The following is a 12,975-nucleotide window of genomic DNA, read 5'->3' as shown; positions in this document are numbered from 1 at the left end:
CCTTATCTTAGCTGTTCCAAGGGGTATCCTTATCTTAGCTGTTCCAAGACTGGAGATGGAGCTGGCCGCTAACTGCTCTTGCAGAGGACCCAAGTTCAGTTCCCACGCTCACACCACCCACATGGAGGTATCACACGGGACTCAGAATCACCTATAATTATAGTTCTAGAGGATGCAATGTCTCTTCTGACCCTCTTTGTCCCTGCACACACGGAGGCACGCACGCACACACACATAAATAAATATATAGCAAATAAATGTTTAAAAGAGCTGCAGGGGACCTAAACAGAAAAAGGGGGAAATGACCTGGTCTTTAATGTGACTGAAATAAATGCTGATACAGGACACATATCCCATGGGCATCTTTCAGCAGTCTGCCACTCGCCCCACATAGGACATCTCAACTTTAGTCAATTGTTTTTCAAACAGTACCACCTACCTTGGCACTAGAACAAGCCACTGGATCAGTAAAGGTGACAGACAGACAGACAGACAGAGGAGCAAGGAGCTTACAGTGAGATGAAAGGACTGAGAAAGGTAGGGTTGGGCCTTAGCCACATTACTAAAGGAATCACTAATACTCCAGAGATGGTCTAAAATCAAATTACCAATTCTCAAAGAGTAGAAACCTTTACAGAGGATGCACATCAAAAGATGAAGGAATTACAAAACAAATAAACATAAAAGAAACTAAGATTTTTAGGTTTTATATATTTTCATATTTTATATATGCGATTTCCCTGGTAGTATCTGTGTACCGTGTGTGCTTTGGTGACCTTGGGCCAGAGAGTACACGAAATCCCCTGGACCTGGAGGTACAAATAAATATGAGCTGCCATGCCTTGTGGGTGCTGGAAACCAAAGCCGGGTCCTTTACAAGAACACATACATGAACTGCTGAGTTAACTCTCTAGCCCAGAGTATGTTTTAGACAATTATGTTATAAAAGCTCCACTACCCCAGAAGTATTAGATAAAATATTATAAGCACGTTTTTCCAGACAAATGATCAGCTGGAGAAAATCCCATAACTGATGCTAAGTAAAGACTCTCCAACACAAAGCCAGGGATCATTTCAAAGTCTACCTCATGCCAGACATGGTTCCACAAGCTTTTAATCCCAGCACTCGGGAGGCAAAGGCAGGCAACTGTGCACAAGGCCAATCTTGCCTATCTACACACAGCCAGTTCCAAGGTTAGGGGTTAGAGGTCAGGGGTTAGGGTTAGTCAGGAAAGAGAGGAGAAACACGAGCGGGTTCAATACGTAGTGGTGGCTCTGTCACTTAGTCTGTCCCCTGAGTAGAAGGAGCCCCTCAATGAGGTGCAGCAGGTAGGCAAGGCCTGGGAGGATGAAGCTCACTGTGGAGGGTGCCGTCCCTGGACAGTAGCCCTGCGGCATGTAAGAAAGCAAACGGGGCTAGTGAGAAGGAGCAAGTCAGCAAGCAGCTTTCCTCCACCCTACGGTCATCTGTGAGGTGGAGCATAGTCTTTATTTATCACAGCAAGCTAAGACGACTGTTAGTCCTCCAGAATGGAGCAGTGAACTGGCTGGAAAAAAACAAGAAAAGAAAGAAAAGAGAAAGAAGCCCTGGAGCTGGCAAGCTAGCTCAGGAGGTGGAAGTGCTTCCAAGCCTGAGGACCGGAGCTTAGCTCCCAAGACCTAGACCTAGGAAAACACTGACCCCTGGGACTGGAGAGATGGCCCAGCAGTTAAGGCCTTATGACTCTTGCAGAGGACCACTGACATCACAGGTAACTCACAACCCCCTCAATTCCAGTTCTAGGGGACATAAAGCCCCCCTCTGGCTTCCTCAGATACCTGCATGCACATAGAAAGCAAACACACGTGTGCACACACACATCCTAAATTAAGTGAATAATGCTTAAAAAATAAGATTTCTATACATTGTCCTCTGATTCTAACTTGACATTCTCTCTGTCGCTCTGCCTCTCTCTCCTCTTCCTCCTCCTCTCTCAATAATACAAAGAAATAAACCCTTGTGTACATAGCAATCACATCTGGAACTGAAGCACCCTAACATGAACAAGACAGACCTCAGCGCACTATAATTTTATGGCAACCGAGGGGGAAAAAACCTACAAACCTGAAACCCAGCCCCTAAAGTATTCTCAAACAGCAGGAGTGTTTCTCAAGCAAAGAAAAAATCTGACTAGGGCAGTCTAATAAACGAATTTCAAATTTAAACTCAACAATTACTGTGTAGAATGGAAATAAACCCAAGGGCTTAAAAGCACAGAGCTAAACACATGAGTCGGTAATGAAGCAATGTGACTTGCTATCAGGTATCCTGAGGGTCTAGTAATTTCTTCAGTGTGAAGATAAGGACAGGCTTTTCACTCTGATGAGAAAAAAAGCTAGGCATGGAGGCAAACTTGGATTCCCTGCATCTGGGAGGCAAAAGCAGGAAGATCTACAAGTTCTAGCCAGTGAAATCCAGGCCAAGCAGAGTTAGTAGTAAACCCAGGAGACAACTTCCACACCAGTCAGTTTATCCAACCAGATGGGAGAACACAGGGAAGGAAACTCCTTCTCTCCCTCTTCATGTTTGCAGTTCTGAGAAACAAGCCAATGGCTCTGCACACCAGTTGGGCAAGTGTGCTACATTCCCAACCCAAAAATTAACCTCAATCAGTACAACAGTGAGTAACCAGAGGCTAAGCACACACCCACTGGTGAGACTGTCTCAGGGAGCAATGGGCAAGAAAGAAGAATCACAAAACAATCTGATGGTGGAAGTTCAAAGATCTGAGAAGCCACAAAATACATAATAGGCTAAAATCTCTATCAAAGGTGCACAGGGAACCAGCTACAGTTATAGCTCAGTGGTAAAATGCTTGCAGAGTGTATTTATATATGATCCTGGGTGCAATGTCCAGCACCGCCAAACAAAAGCTCAGGTTAACTTCAGAAATAAAATCTAGACCTAAGTTTTCTAATTTACACCCCGAAGACTCACAAAAGCTGGGGAATTCTTTATCATGTAAAAACTAAACATCACCTTTTCTATTAGACCAAATCAAACCCAAGGCAAAAAGTTATCACTAAAGAAGGTGCACCTAGAAAACAGGGAGATTCAACTTGTAACCCACATGACTCTGAGTAAATGACTCCTTTCTAAAGCTGTGGAGTGCACTCAGCTAGAGAGACACTAAAGGGAAATACAATCTCAAACACAGGATAAACTTCCACACACTCTGTGTCCACCACCGAACCGCACACAAATAAATGTGGAACAAAAAAGGAAGACCGGAAAAATGGCTCAGTGGTTAAGAGTGCTTGCTGCTCTGCAGAGGACATGAGTTTCCAGTGACCCTATCTCAACCACCTGAAATCTAGCTCGAAATCTAGCTCTTCTGGCTTCACACACACACACATATAAAACAACAACAATAAATAAGAGGATACAAAAACGGTAATGTTTGGAATTAATGAAAGAAAGAAAACCAAGAGGGACTTTTAAATCTTAAGTTCTCCAAAGAGCTGACCTCCAGGGAGAGGGACATGTCGTGGTGAAGCGCAGAATTTTAACCATAGAAAATACCTTCACTAAGTACAATAACAGGGGCCAGTAACATGGCTCCGCAAGTAAAGGTGCTCCTTGCCAAGACGGACAACCTGAGTTTGAGTTGCAGGACCCACATGAAAACTGGCTCCTTCGAAATGTCCTCTGGTCTGCACACACACACACACACACACACAGGAATGTAACTTAAAAAAGTAATAATTGAAAACATAAAACCAAGTGGAGCTGGGTGAGACAAACCAGAAGCACCCAGGAAATGCTGGCGCGTGAGATGCCACAGGATCAAACACAACCAGCTGGAGCGCTACTGGCTGGCTTTCACAGCAACAGAAGTGCTATGCAGGGTACTCCGAGAGAAGAGAAAAGCCATCAATGAATTTCACTCTTAGTGGATACCGCATACTCATCAAGAGTGTTGATTTTCCCACTGGTGCAACAGCAGTGTCCTAGATAGGGTCACTCCTGCTGAGATGGAGCACCAGGAAGCAAGGGTTTATGCGGATTACATTACACACCGTAGTCCACCACTGACAGAAGTCAGGACAAGAACTAAAATGGCAGGAACCTGGAGGCAGGTACTGATGCAGAGGCCATGGAGGATGCTGCTTGCTGCCTTGCATTCCATGGCTTGCTCAGCCTGCTCTCTCATAGAGCCTGGGACCCCATCTCAGGGATGGCCCTGCCCACAGTGGGATGGGCTCCTTCCCATCAATCACTAGTTAAGAAAATGTTCTACAGGCTGAGCTTATGGAGGCATTTTCTCAATCAAGGTTCCCTCATCTCAGATGCTGTGTCAAGCTCACATAAAAAAGACCACCAAGATCAGCATCAAGTTTTTATGGGGATAACCAACGGCTTTAGAATTGGATCTGAGGCATAATCCACAGGAGGGAATTCCTACCAGGTACTGTAAACCTCGTCAGAAGACCTCAACTAGGGAGATCACAGCCCCAGGCGGGAAAAACTGTTACTGCTGTTTTCCTACTCGGACACATCAAACTGCCTATTCACGACTTATGCGCAGATCAGTGCTGTCCTCAGCTATGGCCAGAGAAGCTTCTCTCTGTAGAGGTCAGTAGGTAACGCATACACGTGTCATCTAAGTGACGAGAAGTGCTTACTGAGTGTGTGCACACACGGTGGAGGGTAGGTAACTCGGGCAACATCGTGGGAGAATGGGTGGTAAAGTGGCAGAGGATGGGAAGGGGCGCTGGAAATGCTTTATGGACATGTCACAGCCACTGCTCTTCTCATAGCAGGTATAGTTAGCGAAACCGTAATGTCGAGCCAGTACACATTCCTGCATGGATGCAGGGGCTCTTGGGGATCCTGGCTCCATGCGGCACCACTGACATTACAGCTCCTAGGGAAGGGGAAGGCATCCCTGAGCATGCAGGCATCCAGCATCTACACGACACCTTCACACAGACATACATGCAGGAAAAACACCAATGCACATGAGATAAAAATGAATTAAAAAAGAAAGAAAAAGAAAAAAGGAAAACATGACAATGAAGACCAAGGGTGTCTTAGTTAGATTTCCATTGCTGCGAGCAGACGCCATGACCAAGGTGACTCGTAAGGACAACATTTAACTGGGGCAGGCTTACGGCTTCAAAGGGTCAGTCGATTATCGTCATGGCAGGAAGCATGGCAGCGTCCAGGCAGACAGGGTGCTAGAAAAGGAGCTGAGAGTTCTACATCTTGATCTGAAGGCAGCCAGGAGAGGACCAAGACCGATTTCTTACACACTGGGCAGTTTGAGCTCCAGGAGCCCTCCAAGCCTACCTACACAGTGACACAGCTCCTCCAACAAGGCCACACCTCCTAGCAGTGCCACTCCCCATGGGCCAAGCATATTCAAACCACCACAGGGGGGAAGTGGAAAGAAATGCATTGGATATATTCAAAATAAACGGTATAAACACATGAAATTGTCAAAAAAAATCTTTAAAAATTAATATAATTCACTGAAACACAAAGGAAATTGTTTAGTTTTTTTTTTTTAAATCAATGCCTTTTGGAATTTTGGCTTGGGATAGTTTTGATCTATATTTATTTCCAAAATAGGAAAAAGAAAAAAAGAGAAGACTTAATGGAAAGCAGCCACAGAAACACTTACTTGGGGGTGGGGTGAGGGAAGGGCACAGGAAGCATGCCACTGTGTAAATGAGACCCTTCATCACATGAACTCCTAAGCACAGCCAGGCTTGCAAAGATTAGACATCAATAACTCAGAGTCCCTGGAGAACTTCTGAAAGTAGTTCTAAAAATGTAATCCGAATGTCTAAATTCATTACAAATATCTGCGATGATGACGGTGATTTGAACTTGCCTTATAACCTGAGAAATGGTTAGAGGCCTGCCCTAGGTCAGCTCCCAGGAGTGCAGCCTTTAATTAGGATTGTGACTATTTAAGACAGTTCCACACTATAAACTGCAAGTGCCCCCAGTTGCAGTGACTGAGGAGTAACTGCTACTGGCCACAGCAGTCCGAGATGCACTGGGAGGGAAAACCCCAGGACGGCAGGGCCCGGCAGAGGGAGGGGGCATGACCTGGCCTCAAGAGGTCAGCTCCCAGGGTAATGTAGAAGCCTGGCCATGAAGGTCTCTAGGGATGGACTTACTAGTCATCCCTTGCCGCTCAAGTTAGTATGAACAGCCAACAGCTAATCCTCTAACCTTTCTGGCTCTAGAATGGCTACCAGTAGCAGTTGAGCCAGCATCCTGAGCCCTGCCATTTGCCATCCAGAGGTTTTCTCCGCTCAAGAATTAAACCAACCAGCAAAGACTGGACAACGAGCACTGCTGGATCTAAAGTCAACCCCCAAACACCCCCAAACTGTCTGCTGCGAAGCTTAGCTAAATTGGGTCCACCTCAGAACTCTGTGGCCTGACCTCAGTATATTCTATATAACCAATCTAAATGGCCACCAGAAGGCACTCATATGCTCCATGACCTTGAACATGTCTGCATAGGGCATGAGCTCCCTAATGTTCAATTTTCGGGGAATTGCACTTCTGTAGCCAGTGCTTGACATCCTGTCTTGTTGGCCTTTTACCCGGGGACCTGGACCCTGAGCTGTTCACCAGGATTGGGCTGCCGGAGTCACTGGCTTCCCCACCCTCTCCTCCCACTGCTCCCCTTCTAACTTACCACCTCCCCTTTCTCAACCTTCTCCCCATCCTCTTCCCTCCTCCGCCGACTCTGTCCCCTCCCCCTTCTATGACCCCCAAAACCCACGCCCTAGTCTGCCCTGCCTGGATTCCCCTCCCCTGTGGCTACTTACAACAGTCTGGCAGACCTCCGCTCTCCTCTGCCTACACCAAGAGGTGGCAAGGGCTGAGGGGCTTGCTCCAATTCCCGTTCCTTTCTCCCTACACGACCTCGTCCAGACTGAAACATGCTGAGGCTCCTTCTCTGCCAACCTATCCATCTACAGTAAAAAGTTCCACTACCTTTGCCAGGCCTCTGACCTCTGACCTGCACATCACCCAAGAACACAGGTGGGTTCGGGCTGCTGCCAGGAAGAATGCAGACTAGACCCACCTAGTGGACAATACAGTCCCTGTGGGTGACAAGCCAAGGTCAGCTAAAGAACCCAACTGGGATTACCAACCCAGTCAAGGTGGCCACCAGAGGAGGGAGCTTATGACCTATTGCCTCCTTCAGGGAATGGAGTTAGATAGTCAACTAAAGTTGACTTTGGTAAGTTCCAGCAAGCTGACAAAAATTTCTCCATGATTCAGTACCCACCTGAACTCAGCCTCCACAGCAGAGGCCACCCATTTTATTTCTGTCATTGTAGAGAGAATATTTTCCATACTGTATAGACCCATCACCTGTCAATTTAAGAAGCCTGTGGCCTAGGGCTTAGGCAGGAAATGGGAAGTGGGACATCTGGGAGGCACAGAGAATTCTGCAATAGAGCCAAGCACGGAAAGATTCCCCTGGGGAAGATGGAAAAGACAGACGCATAGTACCTGAGCACAGGTAACTAGCCATGTGGCAGAATGTAGGTTAAAATAACTGGGTTGTCTACACTATGATCTAATCAGAAAAGAGCCTAGCTATATGGCCAAGGTATTTGTAAATATATTTTGAGTCCGAGTCTTATTTCTGGGAGCATGGGAGGAAATAGTAGAACCAAACCTAACTTCTACAAGTCATAACCACATAGTTGGAAAAAAGATGGTTCTCAAACCCCAATACAGACGTCGATGAAAATGGCTTCTAAAGTCTTTAAAAGCATGAGAGGGGGTGGCAGTTTCCTGACAGGCTTGGCTGCCCTCTGCCAGGGGCTGGTTTCAAATGTGACAACCCTCAGTAGCCCAGGAAGCCACGCCCATGTGGGCTCATCTTCTATGCCCAGTCACAGAGGCCCAGCCCCACTAGCATAGGCTCCTAGACTCAGTGACCTCCATCACTTTGCCAAGGCAAGGACAATGCTACAGTGTCATCACCAACTTCTTTAGGGGAGGGGGGGTTGGGGGGACAAACGGAACTCCCTCCTGTACACCTAAGACCCCGTTCTTCCTGCAGGGATGGAACCCCCTCCTGTACACCTAAGACCCTCTTGTTCCCTGCATTCTTGCAGGGTGATTCTTCTCAAGCGTTTCTGGCCATTCCTGTCTGCCTGGTTCCTTTACTCCACCATGAAATCCATAGCTGCTCTGAAGCCACCCTGGCCCCCGTAACCTTTCCTGACTCCCATCTTCTTTCCCTAGTTGCCTCACAGATCCCACCCCGGACTCCTCTGTCCCTACCCTACAGATCCAGTCAACTCTCAAGTGTGGAATATCTCCACACAGTGACTGCTACCCACCACAGCCAGCCTTTATCCTCCTATTCCTTTCCCTCCAGACCCCAGTTTCCCGTCTCTGAAACCCACCACTGCAGTCTCAAGCCATTACCCACCTACATCTCAGGGACTCCTACTGACTGGCCTCGTAACACTCCTTTTCTCCCAGTGTGTGCAGTACACGAGCTTCCCGGTGCTACCACACAGTACATTAATAAGGCAGCGGTTCCAACCCACCCTGTGGTTACCAACACGTCCACCTTCCTCCCTAACACTCCTCCTCTGCCTTCGTGGACCTAAAGGATCCCTTCTTTACTGTCCCCCTGCATCCTGACTTTCTCTTTGCCTTCACCTGGGTGGACCCTGATACAGGGCTTTGAGGCAGCTCACAGGGACAGTTCTCTCTCATGGCTTCCAGGACAGTCCTCATTTTTCTGGCCAAGCTTTGGCTCGAGACTTCATTCCTAGTACACTTCTTTATTATGTAGATGGCATTTACTCTTCAGCCCTTCCCAGTCACTGTCCCAACAAGGCAGTGCTTCCCTCCTCAGCTCTCTCCAGTCCCTGGGTTACTCCCTTCCTCTCTGTGGACAGGCGCTCTTGCACAGATTAGTGAACCTCCAAGAGCCTCCCAGTGGGGACCTCTTCACAGTGGGCTGAGCTGCCTTAACCAGGAAATTCCAAAGAGCCAAGGGCCAACATCTCCAGCAATTCCAAGACCCACTCCTTATTCTCGCCACCAAGGGAACGGCCGCTGTCAATTGCTCCCTGATGGTCAAAGTTTTGGAGGCTCTCCAAATCCCGGCAGAGGTGGCCATAATTCACTGCCAGGGACACTAGACTTCCACTGACCCAGTGGCTCTGAGTAATCCCAGAGCTTAATCAGTGGCCTGGAGTTTGGCTTCCAGCTCCTCCAGACCCAGAGACCTCTCTCTGACAAATCTCAGTACAGCTGAGCTGGAGGAAATAACAAGTTCCTTGTCAACCGGACCACAGACTCCTGACATTTCTGACAGCTGACCCAGTCCCTCTCACCCATAGTCTCCAGCCACCCCACCCACGCTGCCCAGCTGTCTTAGTCAGGGTTTCTATTCCTACACAAACATCATGACCAAGAAGCAGGTTGGGGAGGAAAGGGTTTATTCAGCTTACATTTCACTGAAAGAAGTCAAGACTGGAACTCAAGCAGGTCAGAAAGCAGGAACTGATGCAGAGGCCATGGAGGGATGTTCTTTACTGGCTTGCATCCCCTGGCTTGCTCAGTCTGCTCTCTTATAGAACCCAAGACTACCAGCCCAGAGATGGCACCACCCAAAAGGGGACCTCCCCCCTTGATCACTAATTGAGAAAATGCCTTGCAGCTGGATCTCGTAGAGGCACTTCCCCAACTGAAGCTCCTTTCTCTGTGATAACTCCAACCTGTGTCAAGTTGACACAAAACTAGCCAGTACACCAACCTTAGATAACCATGCCCAGGCACACGCCCAGCATGCGGTAGACAGTCATTTTCCTTTACCTACAAACTGTAAAAAACTTCCCTAACACAGTCTATCCTTGACTTTTTCAGGTCTTATTCCCAAATAAACCTACTTTCTTTTAATTCACCTCAAACTGGCTTATTTCTTTGGTAGAGAAAACCTATTCATGGCAAATGGCAGGGCTCAGAATGTTGGCTCAACTGCTACTGGTAGCCATTTGAAAGCCACAGGGGAAACCAGGCCTTCCAGAGGGTTTCACCGGACCCAGCAATTCTAAATAACACCTATCCTATTCTAGACTCACATGCTCACACCAGCACACATACACAAACACACACATACAATCTAATACAACCAAAATACATCCCAGCACTACATGGTAACTCACAACCATCTGTATCTAGCTACCGGTAACCAGACGTCTTTTCTGGCTTCCGTGGGCACCAGATACACACACAATATAAAGATGCATGCAGGCAGAACACTTACACACATAAAAATAAATCTAAAACAAAAAAACAAAGAGCAACCACCTCTGCCTATTTTATGCACAAACTAACCTCACCTCCCCAAAAGAACTTTCTATAGGAAAGTAAACCCACTTCCTTGTATGCCTCTCACTCCTAACTTGAGGCTTACAGTGTAGACCACACTGAGCTTGAACTCATACAATCGTTTTAACACAGTCTTCTGCAAGCTGAGATTACATGAGCTACCACAGCTCAGTAACTAGAATTCCTTCTACTTAATTAGAATTTAACGCATTTGAACATTTGGAATCACTTATGACATCGTTTCCTTTCAAGCTGGATCAGCCGCACACCCTTGTACTCCTTGCATTGGCGCTTGGGAAGCTGAGGCTGGTGGATACCAAGTTCCAGGATAAACGAGAGGAATAATTCCCACACCCACCCGCTGCACTCAACAGTCATTGCTTCTGCCGGCTTTTATCTTCACTGAAAAGGATTGGGGCTGGATGGAGCAATGATCAGACACTCGCCCTCCACATGCAAGGCCCTGGGTTCAATCCCCAGCACCGCCTGGCAAGTCCACTCTTCCTTGTCTGTCACTTGAGTTTACATCAATTGACCACAGAGGTGCCACACACAGTGCCAAAAATACAAACTCAAGACAAATTAGACATTTTTTAATATGATTTTTCTGTTGTTTCTGGTTACTTTTTCCCTTTCAAAAATACTTTGCTGTAGGAATTAAATGTAAATTGCATACCTGATCCATATCTAAAGTCGTTTCTATCATTTCTTGAAATTTTGAAAAATCAGAACGAAGATCAATTAGAGGAGTTACAAAAACTGCCAACAACAATGCCTGGTATCTTCCTAAAACAAAGCAGAAACAGAAATAAAAACAACATATCATAATATTAAAATAATGAAATCCTTTGAACCAGAAAGCACAAACTGTCCAGGACTCTAAACTCAATTCTATTTTATGCTTTAGCTCAAAGGGTATCTATAGACAGGGGACTACTGTGGTAGCGCCCAAGGCCCTATTACTAGAGCACTGCACCCCCTGCAGGTCTGGGTCTCCTTCAGAAGGTGTGGAAACATTAATTATGACTAAGTGAGCCAAAGACAAAGCCACTAGAATAAGACCTAATTTACATCCTAATTCCATTAACAACCCAGCGCTCCCATCAGCAGAGGCTGAATCAAGTATTTAAACTGGAACTTGGCCATTGAGAGCCATCTCCAGGAATCATGTGAGGAGGGGAACAGGAACCAAGAAAGTGCAAGAAGGCAGAGCCAGGGCTGGCGCTAGCCCAGGCATGCTGCTCTGTGGCTTTCTCATCCGCAGCGTGGCCCTGTCCTGAGCCCCGTCCTTGTCTGCACGATGTACTGACGATGCCGACTACCCAGAGGATACGTACGTGCCTGAGATGACACAACACACAGGCAGTGCCCCACACTGAACAGTCACTACACACTACACCACAAAAAACAGCTGCTGCAGATGTGAGGCTCTTGTTGTCCTCGCTGTCCCCTACCCTAATATAGACCTCCTGGAACCTTCACGACCACCCTCAGCCTCCTTCCCTAGGTTTTAACCTCCACTGAACCTTAGTTGCCAATTTCCAACTAGATTTTTAAAAACTACATTCTCCATTAACTACCACGGCCTGGAAAACCATGCAAAAGCTAAGGCAAGGTCACAGACCCCTTGACATCAAGACAGAGCATGGACACAGGTCATCATTTCATCTTTCTCATTCCTAATACAGGTATTGAAGGTGTACAATATTAGACCTCTGTGTCTATTACCAATCAAAACATCGACTACACTCTCAAATCATTTAATAGTTTTTGGAGTTATCCTAAAGTTTCATTTAAATTCATTTCAGGTTGGAGAGATGGCTCAGTGGTTACAAGCATAAACTGTTCTTGCAGAGGACCCAGGTTCAATGTTCAGACCCACACTGGGCAGCTCACAATTTATCTATAACCCCAGCTCCTAGGCACCTATAGTCACATGTAAACAGACCCACATATCCTAATTAAAATTAAAAGTAAAGATTCATTACTCTGAAATTGAAGAGTAGGCCTTTCATTCCTCTCTTAGAAACGAGGCTGTAACTATGTTATATAAGCTGGTATAAACCCCTGGGCATAAGCGATGTTCCTGCCTCGGCCTCCTGAGCAGCTGGGATACAGAATCAAACCACCACACCTAATCTGTTAGCATCCCCCCCCCCCTTTAGATCTAGTTATCTTTAATTTTATATAAAATGCATCCTTAGTGCCCACAGAAGTCAGAAGAGGTTATCCGATATCCAAAACTGGAGTTTGGAATGGTTGCGACGGCCACGGAAGCTGGAAATCAAACCTGTGCACTGCAAAAGCAACAAGTGCCCGTAAGCTCTTCACCACCTCTCTCTCCAGACCCTTAGAATCTCTGTAAATGCATTTCTTTTTTTTCTTTTTTATGTATTATTATATGTGAGTACACTGTAGCTGTCTTCACTCTCCAGAAGAGGGCATTAAGGACGGTTGTGAGCCAGTTGTCTAAAGGAGGAGAGCATGGAAAGCAAGCGCAAGCACAGGCACCGACTCACACTTATAAGCTTGCTCAGTAAGGGCCTTGGAGGGCAAAGGTCACCCAAGGAGTGGTGAACTTCTTTTTTTTTTTTTTT

At 46.6% G+C, this 12,975-nt stretch overlaps 1 protein-coding gene across 1 annotated transcript in view; it reads right to left on the bottom strand.

The window, feature by feature from the left end:
- The window catches only part of Msh2 (mutS homolog 2), a 53,673-nt gene that overhangs the window by 19,187 nt on the left and 21,511 nt on the right, over positions 1 to 12,975 (bottom strand). The window contains exon 8 of the mRNA XM_021217428.1: positions 11,055 to 11,164. Coding sequence (XP_021073087.1) covers positions 11,055 to 11,164 — 110 coding nt within the window. The remainder of the gene's footprint in view (positions 1 to 11,054; positions 11,165 to 12,975) is intronic.

This window comes from Mus pahari, chromosome 18, assembly GCF_900095145.1.
Source record: "Mus pahari chromosome 18, PAHARI_EIJ_v1.1, whole genome shotgun sequence".
Classification (NCBI taxonomy): domain Eukaryota; kingdom Metazoa; phylum Chordata; class Mammalia; order Rodentia; family Muridae; genus Mus; species Mus pahari.
The sequence above is the reverse complement of the archived record's forward strand: the minus strand, read 5'-3'. Positions and strand labels throughout refer to the sequence as shown.